Source organism: Pseudorca crassidens, chromosome 2 (assembly GCF_039906515.1).
Source record: "Pseudorca crassidens isolate mPseCra1 chromosome 2, mPseCra1.hap1, whole genome shotgun sequence".
Taxonomy (NCBI): domain Eukaryota; kingdom Metazoa; phylum Chordata; class Mammalia; order Artiodactyla; family Delphinidae; genus Pseudorca; species Pseudorca crassidens.
Genome location: NC_090297.1, coordinates 28,454,872 through 28,471,338, shown reverse-complemented (window position 1 = coordinate 28,471,338; position 16,467 = coordinate 28,454,872). Strand labels below are relative to the sequence as shown.

Here is a 16,467-nt window from a genome sequence, read left to right as displayed (position 1 = left end):
GATGAATCCATAGTTTTGTTTTGTTTGTTTTTAATTGGTGGCAGGGAGGGGGTAGCAGGAGGAAGGTATAGCCAATTGCTTGGTTTACTCAGTAAAGCTGGGGGGTAGGAAGGGACCTCCTGGAAGCTCATGTGCCCTAAAGGCTAAACTTGTCCCAGACTTCTTTCTGGGGCTGCCTCTCCCTAACAGCAGCCAGTGCTTTTTGGTCTTATCATTAGAGTAAGCAATTACTCTGTTCAGTAAGTGACTTTAATTAAATAAGCACAAAAGGAACATATAACTTCAAATTGTGATAGATGCTATCAAGAAAAGGATCAAAATGCCCTGGGATAATATAAAAGGGGGAACTAATCCGGCCTAGGAGGTCAGAAAAGGTTTATCTGAAAAGAGATCTTAAATATGAGAGGGGGAAGAGAATTTTAGGCAGAGGGAACAGTGTGGCAGAAAGAAGCATGAGACCCAGTTCCAGAGACTGAAGGGCAAAGGCTGAAGCTGGAGAGAGAGAGCAGGATGCTCAGAGCCCTGCGGCTGCAGCCTTAGGATTTACCCTGCAATGCGAAAGCCATTGAAGGGTTTTAGGCAGGAGGGTGGTGACATGATCAGATTTTCATTCTGAAAATGTCACTGTATCTGCAGTGAGGAAAACCGATCGGAGCGACCCAGTAAATGCGGTTAGGGAATTAAACAGGACCTGCAAGGCTTCGGTCCGGGCTGCCGAAGGCGGGGGAGGCGATTCCGACGCTCCGGCAGGCGCGCGGCTCCGCGGAAAACCGAACCGGCACACGTGGGCCAGGGTGCCCCGCCCTGCCGCGCTGACGCCGCCTGACTCGGCAGTCCCGGCTTGCATTGGGCTCACGGCCCGGGATCCCACACCCCACGCGCCGGTCCGCGTGGACGCCCAAGCCGAGGGATTCCTCTACCCTCCCCTCCGCCCAGCCCCGAGGGACGAGTTCCCGCCGCGGGCGCTCGGAACCAGAGCCAGCCGGGCGGGGCGGCGCCTCCAGGCCGTGAGTCGGGGCCCGGAGCGGGAGGGTTTGGACCCTAGCAGGGGGCGGGGGTCACAGCCTCTGCCCAGCTGCCTCTTTTGGAGAGATTAGGGATGGACGGTCAGTATCCTCTGTCTCCTGGGGGTAGTGTCCCTCTCCCGCAAGGCTAGGCAGGAAGGGAGGCCGCCTCCCCCCATCCTTACAGAGCGCTCTCCCACACACAAATTGTGGATTAGCTTAGAGAGAAGCCTGATCCTGGGGTGTCTCGGTTCCCATTTTACCGTCTCCGAGAACCCCTAGGTCCTTAGCAAGACCCCCACCTCATTCCAGCTGCCTTCACGGCCCCGCCCAAATTTAGAAAATAGAAAACATTTGGGCGGGGACATATCCAGGCACCTTGCTTAAAGGGATGGAGTCTGTAGATTACGAAGGGACTGTCCCTACACCATTGCCCCCAGGACTTCTTCCCACCTGGATGTGGGGAGGGTCCCTGCCACCTCCACTTACGCTCTCCCTCACTCTTACTGATCCCCAGTTTTTCTAATCCTAGTAGTTTATGGTCAGTAGGAACTTCTTGTCAATTTAAACCCTAATTTTGGGAGAAGTCAGTTATTGGGGAGGAAGGAATAATGTGGTGTGTTCTCTCTCTAGGGCCTCAGGATGGAGCAAGCCAGAGGCAGGGACCCGGGATAGTACTATACATGGAGGGAAGGGGCAAGGTCAGAAGAGACGCTTGTCAGTGGGAGAAGGGCTTCCTCACTGGGCAGAGGAGGGAACCCAACCCAGCTCTTCCAGCCCTGGGCAGTCAGCAGTAGCCTCTGCTACTCTTGGCCCGTCTCCCTGAGCATAGATAGCCCACTGCAGTCCCCCTCCCCCATTCACTTACTCACTCAGCAAGGATGTGCTGATGCCTGCTTAGTGCCACGTTCTGTGCTGGCTCCTGAATATGATGGAGGGTATATAGAGGAATTCCATGTCTAGCTAGGGAGCCAGTAAGCTGCTATTACAAGGTAGAAAACAAAAACAAAAAAAAGCTGAATAGACATTTATTGATCATAAACTATGTACCGGGGACAAGAAACAAACATGAATAAGACAGCATATACCCAGGGCAGTGGGGATCCTGAGGAAGGCATAGTTAACTGTGTGTGTTCGTGTATATCGGGGCAGTGGGGAGGATATCACGATAGCTTCAGGGAAGTGGGCGTACTAGAGCTGCGTTTTGAAGTATGAAAAGGAATTTGCTGGGTGCAGAAGGGAAAAGCTTAGAGGGAAGGGGAGAGGAAGGATATTATAGGCCCAGGGAGTTGTATGAGGAGAATAATGGTGTGTCTGGAGATCTCTGAGCAGTGTGGAGGCAGAGTGGCAAGAGGCAAGTCTGGAGCAGTGAGCCGGGGCCAGATGAAGCACGGCCTTGCAGGCCGGAAGAGGGTTAGCGGGAGGTTAGGGAGGGAGCCATGACAAACTTACATTTTTAACTAGAGGCAGAGAGATCAGAGGACAGACTGCCTCAGGGCTGCGGGAAAACCCTGTGAGGAGACTGAATCAGCAGTCTGAGAGGGAAGAGGAAAACCACCACGGGAGGTGTTACCAGAGCCAAGGGAAAGGAGCAGCCTTGTCCCTGCTGCTAGGCTGCCTCTACTTCAGGCACCCCACCCTGTCCTGCTCTGACTCATTCTCTGCTTCCCTTTGACAGACCAGATGTTTGCCATCCAGCCAGGGGTAGCTGAAGGGGGGCAGTTCCCGGGGGACGCGCCTCCTGGAGTATGTCAGCCCGAGCTTCAACCAGACAGCAACTCCAACTTCATGGCAAGTGCCAAAGATACCAATGAGAACTGGCATGGGATGCCAGGCCAAGTGGAACCCATACTGACGAGGAGCTTCTCTGAGTTGCCCTCTGACAACCAGGCCTTCCAGGATCCTGGACTCCCTGAGGGGGAGGTCCGCAGCCCACCAGAGGGGGCAGAGATCCCTGGAGCTGGGCCTGAGAAGATGGGTGGTGCCAGCACAGTCTGCTCCCCTCTGGAGGACAATGGCTATGCCAGCAGCTCCCTGAGCATTGACAGCCCTAGCTGCAGCCCTGAGCCTGCCTGTGGGACCCCTCCTGGCCCTGACCCTCCAGCTCCCCTTCTGCCCTCGGTGGCCCAGGCCGTACAGCAGCTGCAGGCTCAAGAGCGCTATAAAGAGCAGGAGAAGGAGAAGCACCATGTGCACTTGGTGATGTACCGTCGCCTGGCCCTGCTCCAGTGGATCCGGGGCCTGCAGCACCAGTTGGTTGACCAGCAGGCCCGTCTGCAGGAGAGCTTTGACACCATTCTAGACAACCGGAAGGAGCTTATCCGCTGTTTCCAACAGAGGGCAGCACCATCCACACCCCAGGACCAGGGCTAAGGGCGTCTCTGCACAGGGGTGCAAGGGTTTATGTATATATTTGCAGACATGTGTGTTGTGCACAAGCAAGTACAGATTCTTTGCTGGTGTGAGTGCAGGGAAGCATAAGTGAGTATGTCAGTGCTAGCATGTAGGCAGATGTGCACAGGCCACGTGAGAAGCAGCAGCCCTATGTGTGAGTATGTACATATGTGTATGTATAGTATGTATGTAGGAGGAAGTAAGTTTGTATATGCATGTGTGGATGGGTACCCCACGGTGTGTGTATGTGTGCATGAGTGAAGATATATATGCAAAAGATGTGTGTTTCTGTATGAGTGAGTTTGAGCGTGCAGATTTGTGGTGGGTGTTTGTGAGTGAGCCCTTGTGTGTGCAGGCCTATGTGTAGGGGTGCATGTGTGCAGGTGCGTGCATGGGATGTATACATTAGGAGCATGTATATTTGCAGGCTGACTCTGGAGCAAGTGTGTGCAAATATATGTTCAGTTGCACACGTGGGGCATCCATGCATACCTTATGTTACCCGTGGTCTCCACTAGCCTTTTTTCTCCACAGGGTCCCACTGCTCCCTGGAGAGAAGGCTAGCCTGCTCTCAGTATCTGAAGACTGTGGCTGAGCCTTTCTCTTGGATTTCTCGGCTACCTCTCCTTATCCCTCCCCTTCACTCCTCCCAGATCTTGCTCTGCTAAGGCTGTTGTCCCTGATGGTGGATTTGCTGTAGGAAGTTAGGTCGCTACTCTGGCCTATTATGGTTTTTTGGCTGCAATCTTGCCAAGGCAATTGGTAGAGAACTGGTATCAGGGAAGGGAGCTAGAATGGTGATGGACACCATGGCAGGCATGGAGGCGGGATCAGAGGAGAAGATAGGGGACTGCCCCACTTGAACTCAGCCATTGGGCACGTGGGAGATGGGGATGGGGGAGATGATGATGGCAGAACCCTGAGAAGACTAGGAGAATGGGAATTCTACAATACCAGTTCCAAACAAATCACACCTCTCCACTGCAAGGGAGCTGTTGCAAACCATATTGACTTAAGCTTCTGATGAAAAGGAATCTGTGTTAATATAATGTCATATGTCAACTACACCTCAATAAAAAAGAAAAAAGAAAAGGAATGTGTGCTTTCTAAGCTTGCAAGGAGTGGAGAGGTGTTCCAAGGCTGCTGGAGAAAAATCTTACTTCCCTCTCTGCTTCTACTTGCTGTGCCTCTCTGGCTGTAGCAACATTAGGTGTCAAATTAATTTGGTCAATTTCTCTGAAATCAGACTGTCTGGGCCAGGAGGAGCCACAGTTTGGCTCTCCAGAGTGGGCAGTGGGCAGTGTCAGTCCAGCCACTGGAAGCTCTTAGGATGCTGGGCCATACCCTCTTCTGTGAGTGCATGGGCTTGACAGGCCCCAGCAGAGGAGAGGCTCCGTGAGGTGGAGAGCGGGTGAGTTCTGGAGAGAACCAAGGACTAAAGTAGTTGAGCTCCCTGCTTTGCTTTTGGGAGCCAAGAGGATGCAAAATCCTGATAGGTGAGCAGTGACACAGAGGTCACTGATGCCTCTGGCCCTGTCTCCCTATCTGTAAAATGAGTGGGTGCATAGGTGAGAGGTATAGGGAGTGACGCTGAAACAATGGCCCTGGGAACTCTGCGTCTCACTTTTGCATGTTGAGTGTGAACCTGGCCTCTGGACCAACGAAGATAAACTGGGGCAAAGAAATTCATTTCTTGGGTTTGTGTTTCTATTCTACCTGTTGTTAGGTGGCCTCTTTTCCTCACTGTCTGAGCTCCCCTTTTGAGCAGGGTTCTGGGCTGGGAGCTGGGGCGTGGGTGTTGGGAAAGACACTGGGGGGAGGAATTCAGTCTGCTCTGGCTGGCAGTCTCATGGGGGGATATGGGGAGGTGGATGTGGGGGGAATCTTTCTTCAGGGGCCTCTCAGTCTGACGGGGCCTCTGCCCAAGAGCCCCATATGGGATTGTCCTTGTCCTAAGGCACCTTTGGGCCTGAAAGGGAGGGGCGTCAATTGTGAGGGACACATGTGCACCTCCGACACTCCTATATCACACTCATATACTCAACCTGCCCTGGAGCCACTACTTCCCTGAAGGGGGGTCTGATTGTGAAAGACTGAGTCAGGGTCCTTAGATGGTTCTGACACAGATGTAGTTATAGTACATGTACATGACTTCAGATATTTGTTGGCGCCAATCGAGATTAGATCTTCTATTTTACATTAGTTTGTATGATGATTCATAAATTAGTTTCTAAAAAATTCAATACTTTTATAAAGAAAGTATATTACAGTTGACCCTTGAACAAGGCAGGAGTTAGGGGCGCCAACCCACCATGCAGTCGAAAATCTGTGTGTAACGTATAGTCAGCCCTCCATATACGCAGTCCTTCCATATCCATGGTTCTACCTCCTTGGATTCAACCAACTGCGGTTGGTGTAGTACTGTAGTATTTACTATTGCATAACAAATTACCCTAAAACTTAGTGACTTAAAACAATCACAATTTCTGTAGGTCAGGACTCTCTCAGCGAGCTGCAATCAAGATGTCCGTCCAGGGGCTTCCCTGGTGGCACAGTGGTTAAGAATCTGCCTGCCAATGCAGGGGACATGGGTTCGAGCCCTGGTCTGGGAGGATCCCACATGCCGCGGAGCAACTAAGCCCATGTGCCACAACTACTGAGCCTGCGCACCTAGAGCCCATGCTCCACAACAAGAGAAGCCACTGCAATGAGAAGCTCCTGCACCGCAGCAAAGAGTAGCCCCCGCTCCCTGCAACTAGAGAAAGCCTGCACACAGCAACGAAGACCCAACGCAGCCATAAATGAATGAATTAATTAATTAATTAAAATTTAAAAAAAAAACACCGCATACTGACCTTTAAAAAAAAAGATGTCCGTCCAAGGTCCCTGGTCTCCTTTGTTGGGAGCATTCAGTTCCCGGAGGGCTGTAGGCTGGAGATCACTTTTAGTTCCTTCCATGTGGGCAGCTTGCTTCATCAAATCACGCAAGCCAAGAAAGTTATAGAGTATTAACAAGACAGAAGTCACAGTTTCCTGCCACCTAATCACAGAAGTGACATTCCTCAGTGTTGCCATATTTTATTGGTTAAAAATAAGTTGCGGGCTTCCCTGGTGGCGCAGTGCTTGAGGGTACGCCTGCCGATGCAGGGGACGCGGGTTCGTGCCCCGGTCCGGTCCAGGAAGATCCCACATGCCGCGGAGGGGCTGGGCCCGTGAGCCATGGCCGCTGAGCCCGTGCGTCCGGAGCCTGTGCTCCGCAATGGGAGAGGCCGCAGCGGTGAGAGGCCCTCTACCGCCAAAAAAAAAAAAAGGTTGCTTAAAGGGAGAATATTACACAAGGCTCTGAGTACACGGCGGGGAGGGGTCATCAGGGGCCATCTTAGAGGCTTCGTGCTACAGGAGGCATATTTTGATTGATCAGATAAAGGCATATTTTATTGATTGTTTTAAATTATACAAATAAAAATTAATTCTACTTATAAAAATGGAAACATTCCAGAGAAATCTAATATTTCCTATTATCCCTCCCCAACAAGGTATATATATTTTAAACCTCACAAAGTATACTTCTTGCTGAAACAGTGACCCAGGACATTAATAATTCTTGTTATCTCGACATTTGACATTTAAACAGAAACGATACTGGACCAGTTTTTTTTTTTTTAAGGTATGTCTCATTATTTCTTTTTCTTTTTTTAAAAAATAAATTTATTTATTTATTTTTGGCTGCATTGGGTCTTCGTTGCTGCACGAGGACTTTTTCTAGTTGTGGACAGCGGGGGCTACTCTTCGTGGCAGTGTGCGGGCTTCTCATTGCGGTGGCTTCTCTTTGTTGCGGAGCACGGACTCTAGGTGTACAGGCTTCAGTAGTTGTGGTGCACGGGCTTAGCTGCTCCGCAGCATGCGGGATCCTCCCGGATCAGGGCTCAAACCCATGTCTCCTGCATTGGCGAGCGGACTCTTTTTAAAAAAAAAAAATTATTTATTTTATATTTATTTTTGGCTGCGTTGGGTCCTTGTTGCTGCACACGGGCTTTCTCTAGTTGTGGCGAGAGGAGGCTACTCTTTGTTGCAGTGCGTGGACTTCTCATTGTGGTGGCTTCTCTTGTTGCGGAGCACTGGCTCTAGGTGCGCGGGCTTCAGTAGTTGCAGCACATGGGCTCAGTAGTTGTGGCTCGCGGACTCTAGAACGCAGGCTCAGTAGTTGTGGCGCACGGGCTTAGTTGCTCCACGGCATGTGGGATCTTCCCGGGCCAGGGCTCTAACTCGTGTCCCCTGCATTGGCAGGCGGATTCTTAACCATTGCACCACCAGGGAAGTCCTGATACTGGACCAGTTTTAATAAGTTCCATTTATTAAGAGACGTTGTTCTAGCAAAGGGCTGTAACTAGATTTGAATAACTTTAACTGTGAGGATTTCTAACAAGACAACATCAAGCCCTCAGAGCACAAGAGGGTGAATTTTCAGAAAAGGCCCCTTTCCTGAATGCATGAAGGCTTTTCTGAGTAAAACCGGTGGTTAAGAGCACAGACTCAGAAGCCAGACCCCTGGATTTGGATGTTGGCGCCATTTCTTTCTGTCTCTGTGACCTTGGGCAAATCAATTAACTTCTCTGTTCTCCAGTTTCCTCATCTTAAAATGAAGACAGTAGTAGTAACTACCTCATAGGATTGTTGCAAGGGTTAAATGGATCTATACTATGCAAAATACTGTATGTACCTGGCACATAGTAAACTATGTTAATGAGAATTATTATAGATAGTGCTTTTGTGATGCACACTTAACTTTTTCACAGAAAAACAATCAAATTTTTCCTTAAGGAGTCTGAATCTAAAATTTAAAAGACATCATTTTAAAAAGGCTTTTAAAAAATAAAGCTGCCTAATATTCCTCTCCATAAGAGAGCTTTCTGAGCTGAGAAAAAGGCGAAAGCCAGGCCAAGGAACAAGTGTGGTGAATTGCACGTTGACAGGAGCCCTGCCAATCCTGGGTTTAGGGACAGACCCAGACCCTGGTGTGGTGGTGAGTTAGGGAAGGAGCTTGACAAGAGCAGGAAGTCAGGGCTGGAGCCAGGCCAGCAGAGTTTGGGGCCGGGATGTTGAGGCAGGACCCCAGTGGATGAGCTGACCCAGCCAAGAATTGCTGTTTCCAATCAGGCAGGCTGGCCATCAGGCCTGATAGTGGGAAGCTCTGAGGCTACTGCTGTACCTGGGTGGAGAAGACCTGGTCCAGAGACTGTCTAGACTGCCCCTGTTTCTTTGCCTGTGACAACTGTACATACTGAACGAGGAAATGGGTCTGAAGATGCTTTGTATGCATTAAAACAATCAAGGCCCCCCTGTACAAAGCCCTACAGTGCCAGCCCTGCCCTTGAGCAAGTCTTGCCTGCGCAGGTAGATCAGACTTGCATCCAAAAGACTAATGCATTAGCCGCTCAGTCAAGGAGAGGGGGAGCTGCAGCTGCCCTCTGTGAAGGTCTCTGCCGGAGACTTCTATACTTGGGAGGTTGTTTTAAAGTCACTGAGTGGGGATTTCTTAGTCCCTGGGCCAGTGAGAAGAGTGGGGAAGTTCCATACACTAGGGAGGGGTTTAGCCAGTGAGCCACCTTCCCCTTCCTGCCAGAGTGAAACCCCATGACCAGGAGCAGGGAAGTCTAACTCAGGTTTCTGGTCCTACCTGAGGAGACTTGCTTAATAGGAGGAATGAGGGATGAGGTTGGGGCTGAGACCCAGAGACCCACAGGTCAAGACACACAGCAGAGGCCTGAGCAGGCCCGAGGGACAGGAGGAAGCATGGAAGGGGTCGGCAGGGAGGTAGTGCAGGGCTGGGTCCTCTGGGGAGAAGAAAGGTCTGGGTCCATGGAAACCTTCTCTCCAGGGACCCCAAATAGGTCTGCACCATCAAGTGTTGTCAGGGGATGGGATTAAAACCTGGGGTGCAGGGAGGCAAGGAGTGAAGTGGGAATGAGGAGTGTAGGAGTTACGAGGATAAGGAGACTGCGGAAGGTAGGTGGGCTCCCAAGCCCTAGTAGGTGTGGCATATCATATCGGAGCTCTGTGTACAGATGGTGCCCGACTTATGATGATTCGATTTATGATTTTTTTTAAGATTTATTTATTATTTATTTATTTTATTTTATCATTTTTGGCTGCGTGGGATCTTCATTGAGGCATATGCGGGATCTTTCCTTGTGGCACGCCGGGCTCTTCCTTGTGGCGCGCAGGCTTCTCTCTAGTTGTGGTGTGCAGGCTCCAGAGCAGGTGGGCTCTGTAGTTTGCAGCACGCGGGCTCTCTAGTTGAGGCGCGCAAGCTCAGTAGATGTGGAGCACGGGCTTAGTTGCCCCGTGGCACGTGGGATCTTAGTTCCCTGACCAGGAATTGAACCCGCGTCCCCTGCATTGTAAGGTGGATTCTTTACCACTGGACCACCAGGGAAGTCCCCGATTTATGATTTTTTAAAAAAGTAACTAGAAATATCCTAGTATATTGTACTTCGGAGATAAAGAGTCCTTTGGGCATTTAGATCCCTACTTCATCATCAACACCATCACCACACACACACACACACACACACACACACACACAAATCAACTATTTACACATGGATTAAAAAAAATTACTCTCGTGCATGAACAAAAATGAAAACACAAATAAATTAAGGTATTCCAAAACCTTTTTCACATTCTTTCTTTTGTATGAATCCCCCTTTATTCCAGTCATTAGTGTTTGTGTTTTCTCATAAAACCTAGTCTTTATGCTATTAAGAGCATTGGTGATGAGCACTTCATTAAGAAGCACCTCAGCATTGTCTCTAGAATTTCCTTCTGAGACAGAAAACATTTCTGGGACTGGAGACTGAAGTGTTCATCCTGTTTTCCTTCTTTCCAATTAAAGCTGATTCCATGACAGAAGTATCAATCTGTGGAAATAGCATTTTTTTTCCTCCCCAAAGCAGAAAATTCAGCACCTGTACTTAGAGTTCTGTTGGAGAAGTGGCTGAACTCAAAATTTATTAGGAACCCAACTGCAGTTTAGTGTTGGTGGATTCAACAAATTGCAGCAGTCCTTCAAATACAGGCTATGGTTTCCTTCTGGGATGACCTCACCAGGACCCTTGGCAACAGTACTGCTCAGTAGACTCTGGCAGCAAGATACTACATTGGTTGTGTTTCTAACTGAGCTGGAGTTGAAGGCATTCTCCAAAACATGATGGTGGTTGATGTCTGCAGAAGTGCTGGTAAGCGCTATGGATGTGAGTCCGCCCGCCTATCACTATGCCTAGGGAACCGAAATTGGCAAAGCCACAGAGAGCATCAGTGGCAATTGTCTCAGCACTAATCGACATATATTGCTGCACACCATCCACAAATTGGGTCCACCCTCTTGCCTTAAATGGATCAATTTTGAGAGTTTCTGATAAGCCACAAATTTATTGAAGAATGTCTTATATAACCTATGAGTTTGGCAACCATAAAGCTGTCTTGCCAGTCCACTCCCATCATGAAGGAAAAGGGCATGAAGATGTAGGAGCATATTACTTCAAAACTCAGTTGTGGGTAGTCAAACATGTTTCCAAACCAGGAAGGGGCTGAATTCACAAAAGACAACAGGGCCAGAAAGGCAATCAAATTCACAGCGATGTTCGCCACCAGGGAAATCAATGAGGATGCTCCCTGAGGGTTATTTTAGGTGTTTCTTTCTCAGGTCAAGAAAGTTTAGAAATAGCCAATGCTGCAGGTGTGGACATAACTGAAGCAGTTAACAGGTGAGAGGATGAAACCCCAAAAGAAATAAATGCACCTAAGACACTTCCAGCAATGGTAGAGAACCCAGTGGTCATGATTGTGTGGAGTTCGGACTTGGTGACGTATGGTAAATGTGGTTGGACCAGCAGTGGAGACTCTCTGTCCAACAAATCTATTGCCAGAAGGAACTACAGATTCAACGGGAGATGTTCCCATAGTCACTAGCATTACCCATCCATCCTCTCAAACAAACATGGTTGATGGTCCCAATTTGTAGTGGTCCTTCCCACCAGAGACTGTGGTGCCCTCCTCAGAATGGGGACTTCCTGTTGCATCCTCTCTCCTTCCTTCCTGCTTCGATGTGGACACGGGAATGCTTTTTAATGGTCCACTGCATCAGTCCGAGGTAGTGCAACATGGACATCACAGTGCTGAAGAAACCCACGATGGGCGGGACCTTAAATGCAAAAAAGTGGTCTTTATAGTTCTCACCAAAGACAAATGTGGAGCCAGCATCAGTGTACTCCAGGAACGTCAGAACTTGTCTCCGTAACCAGTCAAAAGCCATAAATCCAGTTTCCGTCCTTAGTATCAAAAGCCCAAAAAGAAACTGTAACCCAATACCCCAGAAGACAGGCCTCCAGTAAACTTTGGTTGGGTGCTTGGAAAATAGAAATGTCAGGATAAGGTACATTAGGAGTCCACCGAAGGACAACAGCTGCTGTTGGCCCAAGCTGGTGGTGTCAAAGACCAGCCAGAAAAGAACTCCCAGGATCAGGCAGGCCCAAATCACCCACTTCAGCCAGAACCAATGGCTGTCCAGAAGCCTTTAGCCAGGAGACGGGAACTGAGCGATTTGAGACTCATATCTGGCCATGAAGTGATCCCAGATCACACAGAAGATGGCAACCACCGTGATCACGAAAAGAGGAAGGGCTCTGCGAAAGTTCAGCACACAGGCCGCAATCACCAGAGCCAGGTAACTTGCTATTAAAATGCCCCAGATGATATACTTAAGGGTTGTTTTGTGTCCCCTACAAAACTCATAAACTGTACCATACTTCCTTTCCAGGCACCTTTTGACGTGTCTCTCGATCGTCCTCCTCATCTTCAGCCTTTCTTGGAGAATCCTGCTCAGTGGTGACTCGCTCTTCCCCCTGTTTGCCCTTTTCTTGTTCTCTTTTGCACAACTCTACTCCTTAGTGAGTTGTCATTTCCTGATGTGTTCTGGTTTTCAAAGCAGTCTTCATCACTCTGAAAGCCGGTGTCGCTGCAGCCCTCGGCTGTGAGGGCTACCATCCTCTGCAGCTCCACAGAATTTTTGCTGCTTGTTGAATTCTCTTCAAATGTCTGGGCTGGAGATCCCCTGTACCTCACTAATCCTTCTCATTATCCTCATTCCTTCTGGCCCATTTTTACTCTGGGAGGAAGACTCCTGTGCATGGGAACCGCAGATGGTCTCTGGTGCCTCTTCCCTGGCGTGTTGGATGGAGGGCCAGATGCCAGGTTCATTCCCCAGCTCACCTAGGAGAATCTGATTTATGACTTTTTGACTTTTTTTTTTTTTTTTTCCGGTACATGGGCCTCTCACTGCTGCGGACTCTCCCGCTGTGGAGCACAGGCTCCGGACGCGCAGGCTCAGCGGCCATGGCTCACGGGCCCAGCCGCTCCGTGGCATGTGGGATCTTCCCGGACCGGGGCACGAACCCGTGTCCCCTGCATCGGCAGGCGGACTCTCAACCACTGCGCCACCAGGGAAGCCCTGACTTTATTTTTTGATGGTGCAAAACTGATAAGCATTCAGTAGAAACCTACTTTGAATTCTGAATTTTAATCTTTCCCCAGGCTGGTGATATGCAGTATGATAGTCAGTCTCTCAATACCCTCGGGATGCTGGGCAGAGGCAACTCCCAGTCGGCTATACAATCATCAGGGTAAACAACCGATACACTTACAACCATTCTGTACCCACACAACCATTCTGTTTTTCACTTTCAGTACAGTATTCAATAAATCACATGAGATATTCAACACTTTACTATGAAACAGGCTTTATGTTAGATGGTTTTGCCCAACTGTAGGCTAATGTGAGTGTTTTGAGCATGTTTAATGTAGGTTAGGCTAAGCTATGATGTTCAGTAGGTCAGGTGTATTAAATGCATTTTTTACTCACAATGCTGTCAATTTACAATGGGTTTATTGGGATGGAACCCCATTATAAGTGGAGAAAGGTCTGTAGTGGCTATCTCTAAGGAGATTGAATGGCCCCTGATGGCAGCCTGTGACATGTCTGCCAGCCTCTGTTTCCTACAGGCCACACCCCAAACCCAGTGTTAGTGTTTCCTCCTAATCACAGCATGAACAGGTAACAAGAACAGGTAACAAGAACAGGAAAGCAATGAGATCTCTGAACACCTGATCAAGGAAAACTTCCTGGAGGAAGAAGAGCCTAGAGAATGAGTAGAAGTTGAGGCAACAAAGGATAGTGATTCCTAGTGCAGACTGGACCCAGGTGTCTCGGATCTTCACTAGCTGTGCCTCACTTTTTTCAACTGTGAAATGGGGCAGCATTTTGTGAGAGTTCAATAAGTTTACACATGTAAAGGGCTTAGAGCTGAGCCTGGCACATAGGAAGGAGTCCATAAATGTCAGCTGTTACTATCTGACTAGGAGAGGATGGGGAGGTCATCAGAGCTAGGAGATGCAGCTGGGCAGTTGTGCTGTATATCAAAAATAATTGCTAAAGGGCCTTGACTCCCAGACCTATGAGTTTAATGGGGATGCTGGTGGTGAGGAGCATGAGATGGGGGTGTTCCAAATCAGACCTCAAATCCACGCTCATATACATGCCCACACCCACCAGGCACCCACAGACACAGGGGCACTAGACCCCATGCCTATGCACTGCGCCCGTGCACAGACACACACACACACCCACACACACTCCTGGACACAGACCCACACGCGTGCTTCCTCCTCCTTCCCCAACCCCTCTCAGAAATAAAAGTGCTCCCAGCCCGGGGTGGGGGGTGGTTTGCACACCGCCGCAGACCCCTGAGCCTCTCCCAGCCCCAGCGCCGGACAGCTAGAAATGTGTCTGCTCTGCCGTCTCCAGGCCTGAAGGCTTCTAGCCACACCGTATCCTTCCCAGCTCCTCTTCCCAAACCCCTAGTCTCAGGGGCGGTCGATCTTCTACTTGCTCCATTCTTTTTTATCGCCAGTAGATTTGAGAAGAGATTCAACTGGTTGTGGGACTGGCCGGCGGGAGGAGGGAGGTGGCTCAGGGAAAAGGGGAATCATCATACTGAGGTCAGGGCCGGGGGAGGGGCCAGGTCCCCCAAGGACCTGTATGTACACCCTCCCACCCCCCCACCCCCCACCGGGGATGAAAGAGGGCTCGGGCCGTGGGATGGGAGCAGTCCGAGGGGGTCGGTGCTTGGGGGGTCGTGAGCTTGCCCCATAATGGGGCGCAAGGCGGAGCTCTAGTGCTCCGTGCTGGGGAGGAAGGAGAGGGCAGGAGCCGGCGTTCAGCTGGTGTCCAGCGGTCCCCGGGCGGGGCTCGTCCCCCGAAAGGCACGGACAAAGGGGCGGCCTCCCCGGACCCCTGCGCCTCCTGGAGCCGAGGGCTCAGCACAAAGCTGGGGGCGGGTGGAGCCGAGCCCGCCCCACGCGCCGGCGCTCACGGGACTGTTGATCCGCACGATTGCGAGCGACGTTTCCTGCGCCTAATCCCAACAAGCATGAAAACGGCTCCAGCGGGCCCGCCAGCAGGCCCTTTGTCCTGGCCCCTCGCGGGACAGCTGCAGCCGGGATCCCGCCCCCCTTTTGTGTCTCCACCCCCGCGCCCCTCTCCGCCCTCCCCAACTCAGCTGCCCGGATGGCCGCAAGCCTCCCAGGTCTCTCGCCTCGGGCACTTGGGCCGCACAAAGAGGGGCAGTACCCCTAATCTGGGGGCGGGGGAAGATTAACCCCAGGGTCTGCAGGGAGAGGTGGGACTGTGGAGGGAAGAGAGAGAGAGAGAGGGCTGAGGGGTGCGCCTTCTGCGAATGTAGGGCTGTGCGAGTGATGTGGGCCTGCAAGTGAGAGCATAGATGTGGGACTGGAACCGTAGGTCGACACGTGTGAGCGGGTGCAAGTTAGCGGACTGGAGGGGACCCGGGTTGATTACTCAAGCTTCTTGGACTCCTCTGGCCAGCCCCCAACATTCAGTGTTCAGACAGCTCTCAGGGCAAGAAACTCCCTAGACCTTGATGCTCCCTGGGCTCCCTGGGACCTCCTGTCTCTACTCCTCCTGGGATCTCCTCCACTCTGTGCCTTGGCCCCTGCCCATCCTCTGGACTCCAGCAGGGTCTCTGCCTCCAACTGCCCAATGGACAGCTCCCCTCGGATGACCCACAGCACCTCAAACCTCCCATGTCCCAAACTGAGCTCATCTCGTCACCCACAAATCTGCTCACCCCACTCAGTCACCTGGGGTGTAAGCCTTGGTCCTCCTAGTCACTCCTCACACCCGTCACCAGGTCCTATCCCTTCCGCCTCCGAACGCTTCTCTAGCCCATGCCTTCCTGTCCACTCCAGCTTCCCCATCTTGGTTCAGGCCACTGTCATCTCTCACCCAGAAAACTGGAAGGGCTCCTAGCCTGGCTCCCTCCCTTCCATTCACCACACTGCTCTGGAGTGGGCTTCCATAAGACTCCTCCAACTTCAGACCTTTCCAAGGCTCTCCAATTGCTTCGTTTGGTTCGCAAGGCCTTCTCTGACTGCTTCCTACATCCTCACTGGCCTGATCTTTCCCCAGGGTCTGTTGTTCTCAAGTTATTGTCTAGTCCACAAAGACCTTTCTCAAGAGCCTTCATGGAGATTTTTTCTCATGAAATCTCTGAGTAGCCTTGTTCCTCACAGAACCATCCTTCAGAACCCCAAGGTCAGGGAACTACAGGGCAGTGGGAAGCCAGATCCTCCAGAGACAGTGCATGCTGGCTCAGCCTTGCCCACACTATGCCTGCCACACGCAGGACAGCAGGGCTCCTCCCCAGCTGATGTGGTCCTGCCCTTCCTTGGGCTTCCTCAGGCCACCGTGGCTACAGAGGCCACTGCAGGTGCGTGAATCCTCAGGGCTGCTGGACATGCTTGTCTCTGTCCCAGATCTCTTGGGATGGACCACATCCCCAGGGAGCTCAGAACCCCACAGTCTGCAAACGTGTCTGTGTCACACTGTTCCTGTCACCATTGTCACCAGACACCTCCTCCCAGGAACCTGCTTCCAAGATGCTCTCAAGCCCCCATCTTAGTCAGAGAGGAAATTCCTATATTCAACAAATAT

The 16,467-nt window shown here is 50.9% G+C and overlaps 1 protein-coding gene and 1 pseudogene across 2 annotated transcripts; one reads left to right on the top strand and one right to left on the bottom strand.

The window, feature by feature from the left end:
• The first annotated feature begins 812 nt into the window (after positions 1–812).
• Positions 813–5,087, top strand: C2H1orf216 (chromosome 2 C1orf216 homolog). 2 transcript variants are annotated; one of them, XM_067725463.1, is made up of 2 exons: positions 813–1,007; positions 2,683–5,087. In XM_067725463.1, the coding sequence occupies exon 2, from the start codon at positions 2,688–2,690 to the stop codon at positions 3,375–3,377; it is 690 nt and encodes a 229-aa protein (XP_067581564.1). In that variant the 5' UTR covers positions 813–1,007; positions 2,683–2,687; the 3' UTR covers positions 3,378–5,087. The 2 variants fall into 2 exon arrangements, with proteins under 2 accessions (XP_067581564.1, XP_067581563.1); XM_067725462.1 differs by having other exon boundaries at positions 985–1,106.
• Positions 5,088–10,401: 5,314 nt separating this feature from the next.
• On the bottom strand, positions 10,402–15,731 carry LOC137208761 (solute carrier family 28 member 3-like; annotated as a pseudogene).
• Positions 15,732–16,467: the final 736 nt, after the last annotated feature.